The 18,177-nt window shown below is 43.2% G+C and overlaps 1 protein-coding gene across 2 annotated transcripts; it reads left to right on the top strand.

The window, feature by feature from the left end:
- The first annotated feature begins 3,690 nt into the window (after window positions 1–3,690).
- Window positions 3,691–16,588, top strand: SULT4A1 (sulfotransferase family 4A member 1). Of its 2 annotated transcripts, XR_011854777.1 has the most exons (8): window positions 3,691–3,959; window positions 6,765–6,895; window positions 10,315–10,395; window positions 10,686–10,812; window positions 11,697–11,791; window positions 12,271–12,409; window positions 13,802–13,888; window positions 15,993–16,588. XR_011854777.1 is itself a non-coding variant. In XM_072145366.1 (7 exons), exons 1-7 carry the CDS (start codon window positions 3,791–3,793, stop codon window positions 16,103–16,105), a joined length of 855 nt encoding a protein of 284 aa, XP_072001467.1. In that variant the 5' UTR covers window positions 3,692–3,790; the 3' UTR covers window positions 16,106–16,588. The 2 variants fall into 2 exon arrangements, 1 of the variants encoding a protein (XP_072001467.1); XM_072145366.1 differs by lacking the exon at window positions 13,802–13,888 and having other exon boundaries at window positions 3,692–3,959.
- The last annotated feature ends 1,589 nt before the right edge of the window (window positions 16,589–18,177 follow it).

The following is an 18,177-nucleotide window of genomic DNA, read 5'->3' as shown; positions in this document are numbered from 1 at the left end:
GATGAGATACATTACCAAGTTAATTAAATTCACTTATCCTATAAAAAATAAGTGACCATTAAAGTCTTGTAAAACCCCTTTAAATTTTATGTCATAAGAAATTGTAGGTACCAGGGTTCCCTGTAGTTTACAGCTGCAGTTGGCAGGGGCCTAAGGGCCTTGTTGAATTTCTATAGACCTTACAATGACGTGGCCTCTCACCCATATTCCTCCCTGAGGTGACGCTTTCACTTTCTGACCTGTGATGTCATTGAAACTCTGATTTAGATTTTATTGCAGGTTTATCAATTTGGAATCATTGCAACAAGTTGCAAAGTCCCTGATACATCGTCCCAATCTTCAAGACGCTGATCATGCAGAATAAGTGTGTAGTCAAAGTAGTAGAAGGTATCTTAAAGGGCCAGAAAGGGCTGATTAGAAATTGATGGACACATCCCCTTTAAGCAGGGGGTTATGGATGTATATGGTTTGTTATACCAGCCTTAATGTATGCACGCTCTCTCCATGTTATCCAGACACCACTTCACATCAGACAGACAGGGGAAGCATCATCCATTACATCACTAACAAGAAATCAATTGAAAGGAGATATAGACGAATGGAGCATTGGGAATCCATTATGAGAGGGAAACAAAATCTTAAAGGGATCTGTTACCAATTCAATTCATCCATTATACACTAAATAGGCAAATCCCTTTAAATGGACAGTACAGAAGGCATAAAGAAGACTACTATAAATACCCCAGATGGATTGTACTTACTAAGCATGTGGGCAGCACGGTGACTTAGTGGTTAGCATTACAGCCTTGCAGTGCTGGGGTCCTGGGTTTAAGTCCCAGGGTCAACATCTGCATAAAGTTTATATGTTCTCTCCATGTTCGGGACCGATTTGGCAAGCTCTGTGCAGCGCTGCGTTATATAAATAAAGGAATTATTATTATTCATTATTATCGACAATGATGGGTATTGATGTTTCTGTCATGACAAAGAGGCCTGTTAAAGGGAACCTGTCAGTTAAACTAACCCTAAACTAACTAAACATATCTTTAAAAACTGCTATTATACAGCAGTACAACTATCCCTATATTGTTCTACTCCATCCCTGTAAAGTTCCACAGTCTGTTCTGTGGAAAGTTGACGCGCCACCTATGCATATTCATGTTCTATCATCTCAGCCATGCCTCCTGGTTTCTGATTTTCAAGGGGCCAATGGCGCCAACTCGACTCTAAGAATGAGAGGGATGCTGGCTGTGTGACTCGCTTAAAAGAATTCCTGAAGGAGGGGAAATGAAGAAGCTGATTTCTCTTCAGCGACTCACACACATCCAGCGTCTCTTAACTCACTGATTTCCCCTCCCTCAGGATTTATCTTCAGCGAGCCACACACATCCAGAGTCTTTTTCAACTCGCTCATTCCCCCCCTCCATCAGAAATTCTCTTCAGTGTGTCACACAGCCAGCGTCTCTCTCAGGAAGTTGAAGGTGTGGCAGGGCTGGAAGAATAGTCATTTGCTGGCCTCATCTCAAAGGAAAGACGATGATCGGATTCACATCGAGTCATTTGCACAGATGCTAAGTCAACTTTATGAACGGACTGTTGAATTTTGCAGGCCTGGGGAGGAACAATATAGGGATAGTTGTACTGCTGTATAATAGCAGTTTTCAAAGATATGTTCAGTTAGGTTTAACTGACAGGTTCCCTTTAAAGTGCCACAAGGCTTAGCTTTTCAGTTTCACTCCTTTACATGAGTGATGTTGATACACAGACTCATGGACCACTATGGCATATGCAGTAACTTTTTGCTCAGGCAACTTCCCCTCAAACCGGTCAACAAGTAGAAAATGCTGAATGACCTCATGTGATTGGCGCTGTGCCCCTTTCCCATTTCTACACCCCTCTTAATTAAAAATGTATCTTTTTGAATTTGAAACTACAGCACTATGCTTCTGTATGTGTCTCCTTGGTAACAGACTACGAACAGAATTTGTGTAGTCTGTTACGCAGTCACATGATACTCCCCTTCTACATTACTTCCTAATAAACAGTTCAAATCAAAGAATGAAAAAAAACATCTAAACAAGTTAATAGAGAGAAGTCTGGAATGGGAGACCCCCCCCCCCCCCCCCCGCCCTCCTTAAAGGGATGTTACAGCTTAATAATATTAGACCTAACCAATGGATCAGATCACTAGTAGTCCAATATACAGAAAGTAGAAAACCCCCTTTAATTACATCAATTTACCTGATACCTCAAAAATGTGATTCCTTATTGGATATACAGGAGTCAAACATAAGATTAAGGGAGATTTGGTTCCAATTTCAGTTTAGACTTCAAGAAATGCCGAGGCCCTGATAGATGCCGCGTCGTCACGTGATAGAATTTCGTGAGCTTTTGGTGACGTAACATCTGCCCACTGTGGTCTGAGCCCAAAACCCCTGTAATACCCCACAATGGACTCATAATCCCGGCCTAATCCCGGAAAATCAGATAATCCAGTAATATCCTGGCACAGTTGTTCTCAGGTAGGTGAAGTTACTGGGATATTAGTCAGATTATGTAAGTGGCTTATGGAAAAGATTATTATGACTCTTGATCCTGATCTAATTTCCTTTTTCAATTCTATCAACGATCTTATATCTACCTACCATTCAATACACACCTCAGCTGCTGCAGAACCTCATGATACACACCTCAGATGCTGCAGAACCTCATAATACACACCTCAGCTGCTGCAGAACCACATGATACACACCTCAGATGCTGCAGAACCTCATAATACACACCTCAGCTGCTGCAGAACATCATAATACACAACTCAGCTGCTGCAGAACATCATAATACACACCTCAGCTGCTACAGGACATCATAATACACACCTCAGCTACAGCAGAACATCATAATCCATACCTCAGCTGCTGCAGAACATCATAATACACACCTCAGCTGCTGAGGAACCTCATAATACACACCACAGCTGCTGCAGAACATCATAATACACACCTCAGCCGCTGCACTACCTCATAATACACACCTTAGCTGCTGCAGAACCTCATCATGCACACCTCAGCTGCTGTAGAACCTCATAATACACACCTCGGCTGCTGGAAAACCTCATAACACACACCTCAGCTGCTGCAGAACCTCATAATACAAATCTCAGGTGCTGTAGAACATCATAATACACACGTCAGCTGCTGCAGAACATCATAATACACACGTCAGCTGCTGCAGAACATCATAATACACACGTCAGCTGCTGTAGAACATCATAATACACACCTCAGCTGCAGCAGAACATCATCATACACACCACAGCTGCTGCAGAACATCATAATACACACCACAGGTGCTGAACAGTATAACTCATATAAACAGATAAAAAAAAATAACAAACACAAATGATATGAAGTGTTTTATGATTATAATCTCGTAAATCTGATCATACACTCCCCTTCTAATACATATATCCCTCCCCTGTGATGCACATGTAATATATTATTGCACGGAGCTTTCATAACAGCAGCTGCGGCCCAGGGTAAGAGGAGGCAGAGCTGTAATTACACAATTATGGGGCTTCATTCACAGAAAAAAGCAACCCTGACAATTCCCTAGAGGCGGTGAGGGAGTGCTGCGCGTGCGCGCTGGCCGGCTTCTCCCTGCCTGCACCGGCGTCTGGTGACCACTAGATGTCGCTGTGTTTGCTGCATCCTCAGCATCGCATTACATCATCGCCTGTGAGCATCCTGCATCTCCGGCCCCCCATCACCTGCTGCTACTGCACCCCCCGAGCATGGCAGAGAGTGAGGCAGAGACCCCCAGCACCCCAGTGGAGTTTGAGAGCAAGTACTTTGAATACAATGGCATCAGGTTACCCCCATTCTGCAGAGGGAAGATGGAGGAGATTGCTGACTTCCCTGTAAGAGAGAACGACATCTGGATTGTCACCTATCCCAAATCAGGTACATGCAATACGGGCTGGAAGGGGTTAATATCACCGTGCACTGGCCGGGGGCTGCATTGGGTGGCCATCGGGGGTCAGGTGAGGCTGGCAGGGGGGCTGCCTCAGGGGGGAGTTGAGGGCGTCTGTCTGCAAATTGAGATATGGAAACTTACATTGTAACAAACCCGCTGCTGCGATATAGTAAAATCTGATACGACGGATGGCGGTGACATCAGGGGTGGGGGGGCGGCTGGCGCGTATAAGGACGGAATCATGGGAATTCTGTTTACGTCTCGGTCAATAGTCGGGACTTTTTCTGGAGATTTTTTCGAGTTTTTATTAACCGCTTCGGTGCCAGGTTTGCAGAATATGAAAAATCTTAATATTTTTTTAGTATACTGCCTCTACGATAAAGCGTAATAGAGGATTTTGCGCCAATTATTGATATATTGTTTATATTATATTGTTTGGGGGGGATAAACCTCTCTAAGGGTCACACATGTTGGGGAAAAAAACTGAATAATTATGCAAAAATATGCAAATTTCTGCCTAATTATTCTATTTATTTCAGATTTTTATAGTTTTTTTTTGTAGAATATTTAAAATATGAATATAGCTTTTAGTTTTCCTGCCCAACGATAAAGGGCAATAGATAACACGGATATACAAGGGATGGAAAAGTCGCCATTGTTTTGAAGGATATAAATTTTGGCATGTGAGACCCTTAAAAAGGGGGTTTCCCAAAAAATAATTATAAAAAAAGATTAAAAAATAATTTGTGAGCTATGAGGATTTACCCTTTGGTTAATGGAACTCCCCTTTAAATAGATGGAGCAGCAGGAGGGTATATGTGTGACCACTGCTCCAGTCATATAACTCAGACTTGGGGGCTCTGTACCCCAATTTTAGTGATCATCGGACCCCCGCATATATAAATCACTGATTCTCTACGTAGATAACATTTATGTTATTTATGGATCACCCCTTTAAAAGCTGGTGTTGTGATATGAAGCTTAAAAATGGCGGCATTATAAACAAATTGGCTTGTTTTCCAAAGTAACCTATCACAGCATTGCTTTCATTTTGTAATCTGCTTTTAACAGATGAAAGATGCACTGTGATTGGTTGTCATGGGTAACTTATCACTATCCATGATTTTTGACCATTTTTTAATAAATCTGTCCAGTTTTCCTCATAAGACTCGATTCTTGTCCCCTTCATAGCAATATTAGTACATAATAGGGGTCCCGTGCTTCAGAACTCCCTCTATTAAGGGGGTAGGACACCACAAATCAATCAAATATGGCATCACTTTGTAGTGGGGGTCCATTTTATGAGATTTTCATTAATCCTGGGACTAAAAGGGGTTTTCCTGAGTTTGAAAAACATGGCTGCTTTCTTCCAAAAACAGCACCACACCTGACCATGGTTTGTGCAGGTATTGCAGCTCAGCTGTATAGAAATGAATGGAGCTTAGTTGCAATACCACACACTACCCACTGTCAGATGTGGCGCTGTTTTTGGAAGACTGCAGCCATGTTTTTTAAACCCCTTTAAAGGGAATGTATGGTTGGTGTACTGCTGAATGATCATTTTTGTTCTTCCCTTTAAGAGTTGTCCCTGGCTATGAGACCAAAACAGATGACCCCCATCTAAGTTAGTGATGCAGAAGCGTTACTGCATAATAGTTAAATAAACCCCATCATTTTATAAGGTAAAACACCCCTTTAATCAGAGTGCAGGTCCTCTAACAAAGAGCAGCTCTGGAGGACCTCACCTGTCCCTGTATTATATGACCAGCTATTCATATGGTGCAATGCTAGATTTTACCAGTAGTGGCCACTGCAAGGAAAATGAGTGCCCCCCCCCCTAACGATATCACTGATCGCCATGATTTAGCGATTAGTCGTTGTTTTATAGTTAAAAAACGGGTGTCGTCACATCCTGCCAAATCCGTGCAATAAGGGCGGAAATACGAGACGTATTATGTGAATTCTGTACTAGCCCCCAAACTGTAATGTATTGGTTATTGTAAAAGTTTAGAGGGACCCATACCTTTAAACTTTCAAGACTTTCAACTTGTAAGCCCCGCCCATGTCCCACCCCCTAATGTTCCCCCACAGTAAATATTGTACCCTTTAGTGGCCTCAATTAGTAAAATGCCCCACTAATGTCCCTTATAGTTTCTGTCCAGGATCTATCTTCAAAAAACAGCGCCACCTCTGTCCACAGGTCGCGTGTGGTACTGAAGTTCTACTCCATTGACCAGACACAACCACAGACAGGTGCTGATCTTTAAAGACATCAGCCATTATTTTCTTTAACCCTTAAAACCACCCTGCTCTCCTTTCAGGTCCCCAATTTACTGCGCTTGTGACAATAGTGAAATTCCCGGATTATCTAAGTGAATATGAATAAATTATAAGATATTAAGCTTCAATGCTGGAGCTGTCATACTCATGATGTCTGTAAAAGCTTATTGTACATGGCCCCGGTACTGGAGAACGTGGTTCTTCTGGTACCTGGAGCCATATAGGTGGCGCCATAGATACCCTAGGCATCTGTGATGTCTTTGGTACTGGTCCAATACCTGACAACCCTACTGATCCGCATGTGATTAGTACAGGCACTTTGTTGCAATGGTTGGGATCAGAGTCACTTCAGATTCAAATGGCTGAACTCCACAGATGCCACTGTCCATCACTGCCGCGGTATCTAGGTAGTTATCAAAAATAATTTTTAAAAAAAAACAAAGGTTGTATCAAATGTTTACAGTCTTAAAAATATAGAATTTTTTTATGTTTTTCTATCTATTGTCATGTAGGAACTAGCCTGCTCCAGGAGATTGTGTATCTCGTGAGTCAGGGAGCCGACCCCGATGAGATCGGACTGATGAACATCGACGAGCAGCTGCCGGTCCTTGAATATCCACAGCCTGGTTTGGATATTATAAAGGTACAGGGTGTTATTTTTTAGGGTCTGGGATTATATCGCATGATATGACTGATCAGTCACAGTCCATTAAAGGGGTTGTACCAAAAAAAACATGTAGACTGTCCTTCCCGAAACAGCGCCACGTCTGTTTGTGTCTGATTTTGCAGTCCAGCCCACTTTCTCTATGTCTAGCATCTGTAAAAATAGCGCCTCCCTTGTCTGTATCTGGTATTGCAGATAGAACTTGCTTCTCCCCCATCACCTACTACTCCGGTTTTCCTGGAATATTTGGCTGCTCAAACCTAATAAATGACTTCTTCAGGTCTTGTGTAAGACGTCTCCTCTCTCTCTGGCAGCTACTTATCAGTTCTGGGAATCTCATGTACAGCCGGGAACATCACAATTCCACGAAATCATCTAGAAATAAGCTGGCACAGAGGGCATCATGCCTCACACCTCGCCAGTGGTTGAGGATGATGCCAGCTCTGTGGTGGCCCTGCCACGGGTCGTCTTGCCATGATTTGTGACCAGTGTTGTGACATAGGCCACTTTCACACTAATGTGTGCGGCGTCCATGCCGCGACCCGGGCGTAGCACACGTCTCGCTGGAGAGTAGGAGTGTTGAGTCCCGCACGGGCATACTTGTGGCCGAAGATAGAGCATGTGGCGATGGCACGGTATGGCGAGCACATGTGTGTACAGGCAGTCCCCAGGTTATGTACAAGATAGGTTCTTTAGGTTTGTTCTTAAGTTGAATTTGTACGTAAGTCAGAACTGTATATTTTATCATTGTAACCCCAGACAGAATTTTTTTGTGACAATTGGATTTTAAAAATGTTGGATTGGCATTAGAACCAGGATTAACACTAAAGCTTAATTACAGACATCAACTGTTATAGCTGTTTATTGTAGCCTAAAGCTAAAATACAGTAAATTACCAATATGCAGAGGTCCGTTTGTAACTAGGGGTCGTCTGTAAGTCGGGTGTTCTTAAGTAGGGAACCGCCTTTACTCACCATATCGTGCCGTTCACCATGCACTTCTATGGCGGCCGTATGCTAGCCGCTGTACATACGGCTGCTATATACGGTCATGTAAAAGCGGCCTTATACAGCGACAGCGACATATTTACATACCTCAATGAATCATGGACAGTCCAATTTTCCTCACATGTCGTCAGACTGGTTAGGACTCTTATTTATCTATCTTCTAGCAGTAGATCCCTGAGCTTCCCGGAACAGTAATAGTTTTTAACGAAATAGAATTTGTTAACAAAAATATTTTATATCTATGTATCTATCTCTCCCTGTCTGTCTTTCACTCTCTCTCGCCTTTCCTTTCTCCCACTCACTCTTCCTGCCTGTTTCTCACTCTTATTGCCTGTTTCTCTGTCACTCACTCTCTGTGCCTGTCTCTCTATCTCCCTATCTCCCTGTCTGTCTCTCACTTACTCTCCCTGCCTGTGTCCCACTCTCCCTGCCTGTCTCTGTCTGTCTCGCACTCTCCCTGCCTGTTTCTCTGTCATTCACTCACTCTCCTGTCTGTCTCTAACTCTCCCTTCCTGTCTCTCTATCTATCCATATTACCTCACAGATAAGCTGTCTCATACTCATTGCCTATAGTATCCAATCAAAGCTCAGAGCTCATATTAACCCCTTTTTTTCCTCTTATATCTCGCTCTCCACTTCAAAAATCCATAACTTTTTAATTTTTCCATGTACATAGCTGTGTGAGGGCTTATTTTCTGTGTAACAAATTTTACTTCTCAATGACATTATTATTCCATGCTGTGTACTGGGAAGCTGGAAAAAAATTCCAACTGTGGTGAAATTGACAAAAAACCCTGCATTTTCTTGTGGGCTCAGTTTTTACGACTTTTGCTGTGCGCTCCAAATAACATCTCTACTTTCGTCTTTTGTTCGGTAGGATCACGGTGATACCAAATTTATATAGGTTTGATTGTGTTTTAATAAAAAAATTTAATTTCAATTAATTCAAAATTAAACGAATGTGTACGAAAAAAAGTAATAACATTTTCTTCTAGCGCTAATAACTTTTTCATACTTTGATGTGAAAGTAGTGTTTTGGACATTTGGGCGCTATTTTCCGTTATAGGGTTCACCACCGGGAAATAACTGTTTTATATTTGAATAGATTGGGCATTTTGAGATGCGGCGATACCTAACATGTTTGTGATTTTTATTTTTTATAACTTTTTTTTACCTTTTTTGATTTTTTTTTTTTTACTATTTTTTAGTTCATCTAGGGAACAAGACCTGAGGCTGTCGAGGCAAGTGATCGCCGTTCCCTGATGACGTTTCGGGGAACGACGAACGGAACGAAGATTTCTGAGACATCGGCAGGGTTAATACATGTGATCGGTGCTAGCACCGACCGCAGGTATTAGCAGTGAGTGTGTGCTGCAATGTGCAGCAAACTCCACCTCTGTATGAAGCGGGCCCTCTTCATACAGCAAACACCTCTGCGTCGTACATTTTATTTTTGCAGACCCCTAGGGGCAGATTTATCTTAGTTTGATTTGGCTTTTTTGGTTGTATTTGATAGACTTTTTAAACACAATGGGGCACATTTACTAAGGGTCCGAATCACGTTTTTCCGCCGAGTTCCCTGAATTTCTTTTCTGATTTGCGCCGAATTGCCCCGGGATTTTGGCGCACGCGATCTGATTGTGGTGCATCGGCACCGGCTTGCATGCAACGAAAAATGGGGGGCGTGGCCGTCGGAAAACCCGATGGATTCGGAAAAATCGCTCTATTTTTTTTTAAAAAAAGGGTCGCTTGACACACACTTACATGCACCACGATTAGGTTGGTGAACTCCGGCGGACCTCGGCGCAGCAGCAACACCTGGTGGACATCGCCGGAAGACCTGCATCCTCATCGGAGAACGTGCCGCTGGATTGCAACAGGACCGGGTAAGTAAATCTGACCCATTGGGTATTTCTGCAATTTTCGGTGCCTATTTCCAGCATTTCTTCGGAGTTCCTGGTTTGTGCCTATTTTGTCTTTGCATTTCTCCTCCTTCCAGATGTTTGCACCTTATTTAACATTGATGTGTGCCTAAATGGGCGCAAATAATTGTGCAATAACACGCCAGTCCAGACCATGCTTAGGAAAGGCAATGGTATGATTTACGCCAAAAATTGCACCTTTTTTAAAACATTTGCACGTAATCAGGCTAAAAAAAAAATCTGCATTTGACAAAGAGCCAAAACAACAAAAACAAATGAGGTGCAAAAAATAGACTCACAACAGGCGCAAAAAGAGCGCAGAGAAGGGGTAAATAAGATAAATGACCCCCATTTTCTTTCTAGAATGAAGCGATGACGCATGAGTAGCGGGGTTGTTCTTGGAATCTTTATCTAATCTCATCCAATCCCTTTAGGACTCATCATTGGACTCATATTTGCTTCTCTGCAGGAATTGACATCTCCCAGACTTATAAAGAGTCACCTCCCGTACCGATTCCTCCCTACAGACCTGCACAATGGAGAGTCCAAGGTGAGGAACATGGGGAATATGTGAAGTGGTGGGATCTCTTTAAAAAATAGGGAGTTCTGAGTTAATAGAGATGGGTGGGAGGTTCTCTGTTCAATGTATTGATGTAATACTTTGTTTCACCTGCGGGGGCACTGCAGGGAAACTGAGTAGTTACTGCAATGGCTTTTCACAGATTACGACTGATCAGAATCTTGTCCAAAAAGGAGAACTTTATTGATTTATTTTGGGATCCCTAAGCGCACTGTAGTCACACACTCCATATAATCCAGGGTCATATGATTGTATTACAGGTTATCTATATGGCTCGTAATCCCAAAGACCTTGTAGTGTCTTATTACCAGTTCCACCGCTCTCTGAGGACAATGAGTTACCGGGGAACCTTCCAGGAATTCTGCCGAAGATTCATGAATGACAGATGTGAGAAAAAAATTGTTGTTTTTTTATTTGTTCTACCTTTTTTGTAATAATTTTTTTTTCTCAGAACATTGTCATAGGAAATGTGTAATGAAATGTATCTGCACTTATCACTAGAAATCAGTGTGTATGATGTATCACCAGTTCAAGGAGCTGTATACAGATGAATACAGAGCAGCCCCCTAGTGGTGGCAAAAAGCGGACAATACTTTTACAAATATATAAGTAATCAGTTTTTAGTCCTTATTTGGTATATGCTTGCAAAAGAGGGGTTTTCAAGGGGCTGGACACTCCCTTTAAGCATAGTGCTCCTGAGCTTTCCCTGTAATTGATTATATTTCTTCAAAATTGGTCTGCTTGATCAGAGAGAGAACTGTGCAGCCATACAGCACAGCTGCACAGTACTCTCTATCCTTCCCTGCACTCATCTGTATGATCCTCGCGCAGGGATACCAAGAATTTATCCGCAACTGTATTACAGGAGTATACTGGGAATGAAAATAGGTTCACATTATCAGATTGGTAGGGGTCAACACCCTGCACCCCTACAGATCAGCTGTTCTTAGCAGCTGGTAAACAGAGGATAAAACAGAGAGCAGACAGTGCTGTTCTGAGCGAAGTGGTCAGAACAGGTTATTGCAGATTATATCCCATTAATTTGAATGGGAACTAACCTGTAGTTACACAGTCCCACCACTCCACAGAGAATGGCGCTGTCTACTTCCTGTGTCATCCTCTGTTATCAGCTGCTGGTCTTTAGGGGTGCTGGGTGTTGGACCCCATCAATCAGAGGACCTATCCTGGATATATGTCATCAAAATTCTTAGCTTGGAAAATCCATGTCCTACTACAGTCTATGACCTTTCCTTATCACCTTCCTCCTTCAGTGGGTTACGGTTCATGGTTTGACCACGTCCATGAATTTTGGGATCATCGTTTGGACTCAAATGTACTTTTTCTAAAGTATGAAGACATGCACAAGGTGAGGCATGGTTACAGGCTTTGTATATTATTGCTATAAAGAGTTCTTAAAGGGATATTCCAGAATTCTATGGCTATGTAATGAATAGCAGATTGGTGAGGAAGTGATAACGGGAACCCATATTATCAACTGTAGGAAGAGATTGCAGCATTTGGCTGCACACTGTGGCCCATAACAGTCTACCAAGCACAGCGCCACACAATGCATAGTGGCTGTGCTTAGTATTGCAGCTCAAAATTATTGCAGCTCAAAACTGTTGATATGAATGAGATGGTGCTGCATCCAAGCCATGTGACATGGGGATGTGTTTAGTATTGCAGTTGACTCCAATATAGGAAATTGAACGGGGGTTGCAATTCCACACACAGCCTGAGAAGAGGGGTGGCGCTATTCGGGCAGCTCTTTGAGTCTTTGCACCCCCCTAAGTTGGGTGTTTTAGCGTTTGACTGTTACATCATTGTATATTTATCTCTTACCAGGACCTGGGCACAATGGTGGAGCAGCTGGTGAGGTTTTTGGGGGTGCCCTATGATAAAGCTCAGTTGGAGTCCACAGTAGAGCACTGCCACCAGCTAATCGACCAGTGCTGCAACGCAGAAGCGCTTCCTATCGGCAGAGGTGAGTATCCCGCACCCTATAAGTTATGGCTTATACTCCAATCACATCCAGAGCTGCATCCAGACCTCAGTGCTTTTGGATTGCAGCACTGTGCAGCTACATCTCCCACAATCCTACATCACACGTAACCGGTATGTAATGTAGCTTCATGAAAATGCATGAAAATTTGCATATTGTTATGATATGCTAATATTTGCCAACACATGTAAATCCCCAGTGATTGTCGATTAGTTAAAGAGAAAAGTGAGTCAGTTTCCTGCAGTGGCCACTAGAGGTGAAATGTGGTATTAAATGACACCAATTCAATAGAATTGACAGCCATTCTCCTCTAACGCGTCCGAAGAGGTATCCGCTGTTCCCCACTCTTATAAAGAGGGGTTTCAAGCAGGGGAACCCCCTTAATGTTAATAGATATTTTTTTAAGGAAATTTACCCCCAGGATGAAGGATTGTAAACCAAGCACACTGACATACTGGTGTGCACCCCCTCTGGCAGGATCTGCTCTTATTTTAGCTTCTTATGCCCTTGTTTCTGCAAAAAAAAGGCTTTAAAAATTATGCAAATGAGCCAGAGGGGCTCCATAGTTGTTAATTGACCCAAAATAATGCTCATTTACATAATTTTGAAAGCCTTTTTTTTATAAAAACAAGGGCATACGACGCTAAAAGAAGATCTACTCTTCTTTTAGCTTCATATGCCCTTGTTCTTACAAAAAAGGCTTAAAAATTATGCTAATGAGCCAGAGGTGCTCCATAGTTGTTAATTGACACAAAATGATGCTCATTTGCATAATGTAGCCTTTTTTTGTAAGCTAGAAGAAGAGCTAATCCTGCTAGAAGGAGCACACACCAGTATGTCAGTGTGCTTGGTTTACAGTCTTCGATCCTGGTGGTAGATTTCCTTTAATTATGTTAGTAAATTTTCTAGGATGTCGTTAATACTGCCTTCGATTTTGAAGGGTTGTATGAGATAAGGCGAATACAATTGTTTCAATTCTGGAAACAGCGCCACCTTTATCCATAGGCTAGGTCTGGTATTGCAGAATATCGGGTGAATATGGCCAAGCTGCAATACTAGGCGCAGCCTTTGACCACAGGCGGCGCTGTTTCTGAATAAATGTTTCTCTAATCACGTAGTTTCATTTGATTATGTTAATTTTATGATTATCATGTTTATTTTTTGATGTTTTTCATGCTAAATTTCTGTTATTTTTTTGATGTTTTTCATGCTAAATTTTTGTTAAATGCTTTTTTATGCTTATTTATTTCTGTAAAATTTCTGTTTAATGCTCTTTTATGCCGATTAATTTCACGCCTCATTCCTGTTCCTTCCGTTTTTTTGTTACGTTGCGGCTGTTGTGAGATTTTTCAGTTGTGTTTTGCTTCTTTTTAGCTCATTGGTTGTTTTCATTCTGAAGAGTCAGTTCTTCATTAGCTTGTATTGCATGCGTCCCAGTTACAGGAGCGAGAGGGGCGCCAGGTGGGTGTCTCATCATTAATACGGGGAGGGCTCAGCTAACACTACGCTAAGACTTAAAGGACAACATTCAAATGTAAAAGTTATTTAAAAATGTTGAGACATTTTTCATAAAACACATCCTACCCCTTGTCATCAATAACCAATTACTAGTCACTGACTAAGAACTGATTAATAAGCACATCTTATGAAATATAGAGAAGGGGTATCTTCTATAGCAGCTAGAATCATGGTTCTGGTATCATATTAAAGAACATAATTTCATCTTTCAAACCACATCAGGTTTGTGGTTCTGTGAGCTACATGCGATCAGTAACCAGAACCCGGTATCTTGCATTCTGGTTAACAATCAGGCCCAGGCCCCCCTCCCAAGTGGCACGTGTGACTGCACCCTTAAAGGAACACTCCAGTCACAGTTGATTCATTAGATTATACCTTGTACAGGGCCTGAAGGGAGGAGCAGGACTCCAGGTTCTAGCAAGGTTCTAGGAATACAATGAAAATGAGTCATGCTCTAATCTGATACCAGAACCAAGGTGCTACAGAAACCAAGATATAGGTGTCTAAAGTGACGCTCCCCTGATAGCCTATAACTTAATAACACCATCATTGAGAAGGTTAAACGTGGCCTGTCTGAACACTGGTGGAATACAAACACACTTTATATTGGGCTTTAAGATTAGATAATATGAGTCATTAGATGATATTTAATTAAAGAATCTCAGCTTTTAAATTGTGCAAGGCTTGTGGTTCTGAGAGCTACAGAACCTGAGATAACGACCATTAAAGACAAAGGGGCAGATTTACTTACCCGGCCCATTCGCGATCCAGCGGCGCGTTCTCTGCGGTGGATGTGGGTCCGGATTCACTAAGGCAGTCCACCAGGTGTCGCTGCAGCACTGAAGACCATCGGATTGCATCGGAGTTCACCGTCCTACCCTGGGTGAAGGTAAGCGCGTGTCGAGCGACACTTTTTTAAAAAAAATGCTGCGTTTTTTCGGAATCCGTCGGGTTTTTTTTGCAGCCACACCCCCCGATTTCCGTCGCGTGTATATTGGCGCCGATGCACCACAATCCGATCGCGTGCGCCAAAATCCTGGGGCAATTCAGGAAAAATCGGCGCTAATCCGAAATATTCGGGTAACACGTCGGGAAAATGCGAAACGGCCCCTTAGTAAATGACGCCCAAAGGCATGGATTGGATTTTTGTCTGCAGCTCACATTCCCAACTATCAATTTACTTGTTCATATCTCGGCTTCTGTAGATCACAGAATCACAAGTCTGATTCCATTTGAAAGATGGAATTCCTTTCCATGGTATGAGCTAGAGTCCACAATATACAATAGGCATCTAAATTAAAGCTCCACCTATTGTTTCTGAGCCCGACTCGACTCGGCTCTTCTCTGCTCATTTGCATATAAATTTGGAGGAGATTTGTTGTAGGTAAATGGATTAGATGTCACTTAAAAGAGAGAATTCTAGAAAGGACATTTCATCCACTACCTGAGGAGGCTGCTAATATAGTGGGCCGAAAGTAGGTGACAGGTTCCCTTTAAAGGGGTTTTCCGGGTATCTAGAAAACCTCAAGGAGGCTGGAGTTGGAATATGAAAAAAGAAATGCATACTCACCCACTCCTGCTCCCAGTTCCAGCATTGCTCCTGTACTTCTTTTTGCGGGGGTCATAGGAGTGGTCTCAATGGACTGGGGGACAACCAAGCAAGTGAAGTGCCCTTTAAAATAGAAGTGATGTCTCGCGGTCCATGGAGGCTACTGTTCAGCTGCAGGGAATCCAGTGACACTACAAGAACTTCCAGTTAGGTGAAGGCCCAAATTTATTGTCCCACCCGCCCCTTATTTATCCAAATGATTGAAACCATATAAAGGAGTTTTCAGTAAGATAAAATTTCCTGCTACTCCATTTTAGATTCTCCCATATCCTGGATATCTCCTGACACCACAGGAACACTGGGCGTGGCCACTCTTGATTGGTCGAGTAGCAATTCCTGTGGTGTCTGGAGACATTCAGGAAGTCTACATCAACGGGCAAGCTGTTGGAATCTGCCCCCTAGGGGTAAACATTGTCACTTTTTTTTGTTTCTTTCCAGGAAGGGTCGGCCTATGGAAAGATATCTTCACCGTTTCCATGAATGACAAATTTGACCTGGTGTACAAGCAGCGGATGGGGAAGTGTGACCTGACCTTTGACTTCAGCCTATAGGAAATGCATGCATTACCCCCCATGTATTATCTAGACGAGCTTCTACCTGCTGCACAATATACTGTAACGACCCCAGGCGCCGCCTATCTCTCAGTATTTCATTGCTTATATCCTCTTCTATTGTACGGAGCAGTGACTGCTGATACATCCGGCGCCAAGCATGGTCCAGACCCGGAGCCAATCACTGTTCCACTGTAACGAACCCGTCTATGGTTCCGGTCAGGCACTGGGGAGGGGGCGCAGTCTCTGATCTCTTCCTCTTTGTGAAGTTAATAGTTTGTTGTATTTTCTAGCGCTTTTAAATAGAGATTACGGTCAGAACCTTTGATAAATCAGATCCCGGTCATGGAGCGGACGGTCGGCGGGGGGCAGCCGACGATGAATACTGTATGTGAGACGCATCTCAGGGCTTTGTTGTCGCATTGGTTGTATGGTTTGTGCCATCATTCAGTATAAATAAAATCTTGATCTTATATATCACAAGGGAATTTGGTTTTTTTTATTACTTACCATGGACCTGGTGCCAATCAGGGCCGTGATCGATTATTTGAAGGCCCTGGGGCTAAGAAGATCTAGGGCCATCATCAATTATCTGAAGGTCCTGGTGCAAAGAACTTTGGAGGCCATAATCAATTATCTAAAGGCACTGATGCCAAAAAGATCGGGGGCCATGATACAATATGTGAATACCTGGAGGCAAAAACCCTCTGTGGTCATGATGGAGTATAAGAGTTCCTTAGTACCAAGAACATCTGGGTCCACGATGGAGTATGATAATTCCTTAGTACCAAAAACATCTGGGGCCATAAGAAATTATGTGAATACGCTGTGTCCAAGAACCTCTTTGGCTATGAAGAATTATGTGCCTTGATTATCTGAAGGGCCTGAGACCAAAACATCCAGGTGGAGGGAGGGAGGGAGGGGTGTTGGGTTGGACCTCAGGGCCATGATAGAGTATGCATTAGTACCAAGAACATTGGTACTGTGATAGATTTTATGAAGGACCTGGTGTCTTGGGAGCCTTGAGCTATGACAAATTATCTGAATACCCTGAAGCCAAGAACTTTAGTGCCCATGATCGAGTATGTGTTAGTACCAACAACATCAGTGGCCATGATAGATTATCTGAATGCCCTGATGCCCATAAGGGGCCAAGATAGATTTTGTGAATACCCTGAAGCCAAGAACCTCAGTGGCCATGATAGATTATCTGAAGGCCCTGGTACCAAGAACATCAGGGCCTTAATTGATTATCTGAAGAGCCTGAGACCAAGACACCCAGTTGTAGAGGGAGGACGTCAGGGCTTTTGGCTGGACAGATTATATGAAGGACCTGGTGCCATGGGCCATGGTTCGTGATAGATTATGTGAATAACCTGAATGCAAGAACTTCAGTGGCCATGATCGAGTATGTATTAGTGTCAGGCTCCAGGGGTAGTGGACCCACTGGACCACCGCGGACGATGACGTAAGCTGACATGAGGGACCGGAATCTAAGTAGTACCCAGTTTTCACTAGAGCCCGCCACAAAGACTTGCTGCTGCGTGGTACCACCAGGTTGTTCCACAGGTGCGACTTTGTCCATGGCGGCAGCCAAGGCGAGGTACAAAGACGTTGAGCAAAATCGTAGTCGGGGACAGGCAGGAGGTTAGGACAGGCAACACGAGATCAGAGTCGGGGACGGAGCAATAGGTCAAGTCAGGCAGCAGAGGAGCGTAGTCAGGAACGGAACCGGGGTCACAACGGGAAATCACAATAACAGCGAAGGGCATGGAACACAGCTTTCTGTAGGGCACAAAGCATGAAGATCCAGCAGGGGACTCAAAATGGGGCTGGAATTTTAACAGAACGGGCGGCACGGGATCAGAGTCGGGGACGTAACAATAGGTCAAGGGGCAATAGGCCAGCGCGAGGTCAGCTCTGGATCACGGCAAGGTAAGTGAGCTGGCGGGGGACCTTAGTTAGCAGTATGTTAGTACCAACATCAGTGGCCATGATAGATTATCTGACGGCCCAGGTGCCCATAAAGGGTCATGGGCCATGATATATAAGGTGAATACACCGAGGTCAAG

Source organism: Engystomops pustulosus, chromosome 4 (genome assembly GCF_040894005.1).
Source record: "Engystomops pustulosus chromosome 4, aEngPut4.maternal, whole genome shotgun sequence".
Lineage (NCBI taxonomy): Eukaryota > Metazoa > Chordata > Amphibia > Anura > Leptodactylidae > Engystomops > Engystomops pustulosus.
The sequence above is the reverse complement of the archived record's forward strand: the minus strand, read 5'-3'. Positions and strand labels throughout refer to the sequence as shown.

Coding starts and splice junctions, on each gene's coding strand:
- SULT4A1 (XM_072145366.1), top strand. CDS start 3,791: ATGGCAGAGAGTGAGGCAGAGACCCCCAGCACCCCAGTGGAGTTTGAG. Junction 10,396..10,685: donor TGCACAATGGAGAGTCCAAG/GTGAGGAACATG, acceptor ATTGTATTACAG/GTTATCTATATGGCTCGTAA. Junction 11,792..12,270: donor AGTATGAAGACATGCACAAG/GTGAGGCATGGT, acceptor ATCTCTTACCAG/GACCTGGGCACAATGGTGGA.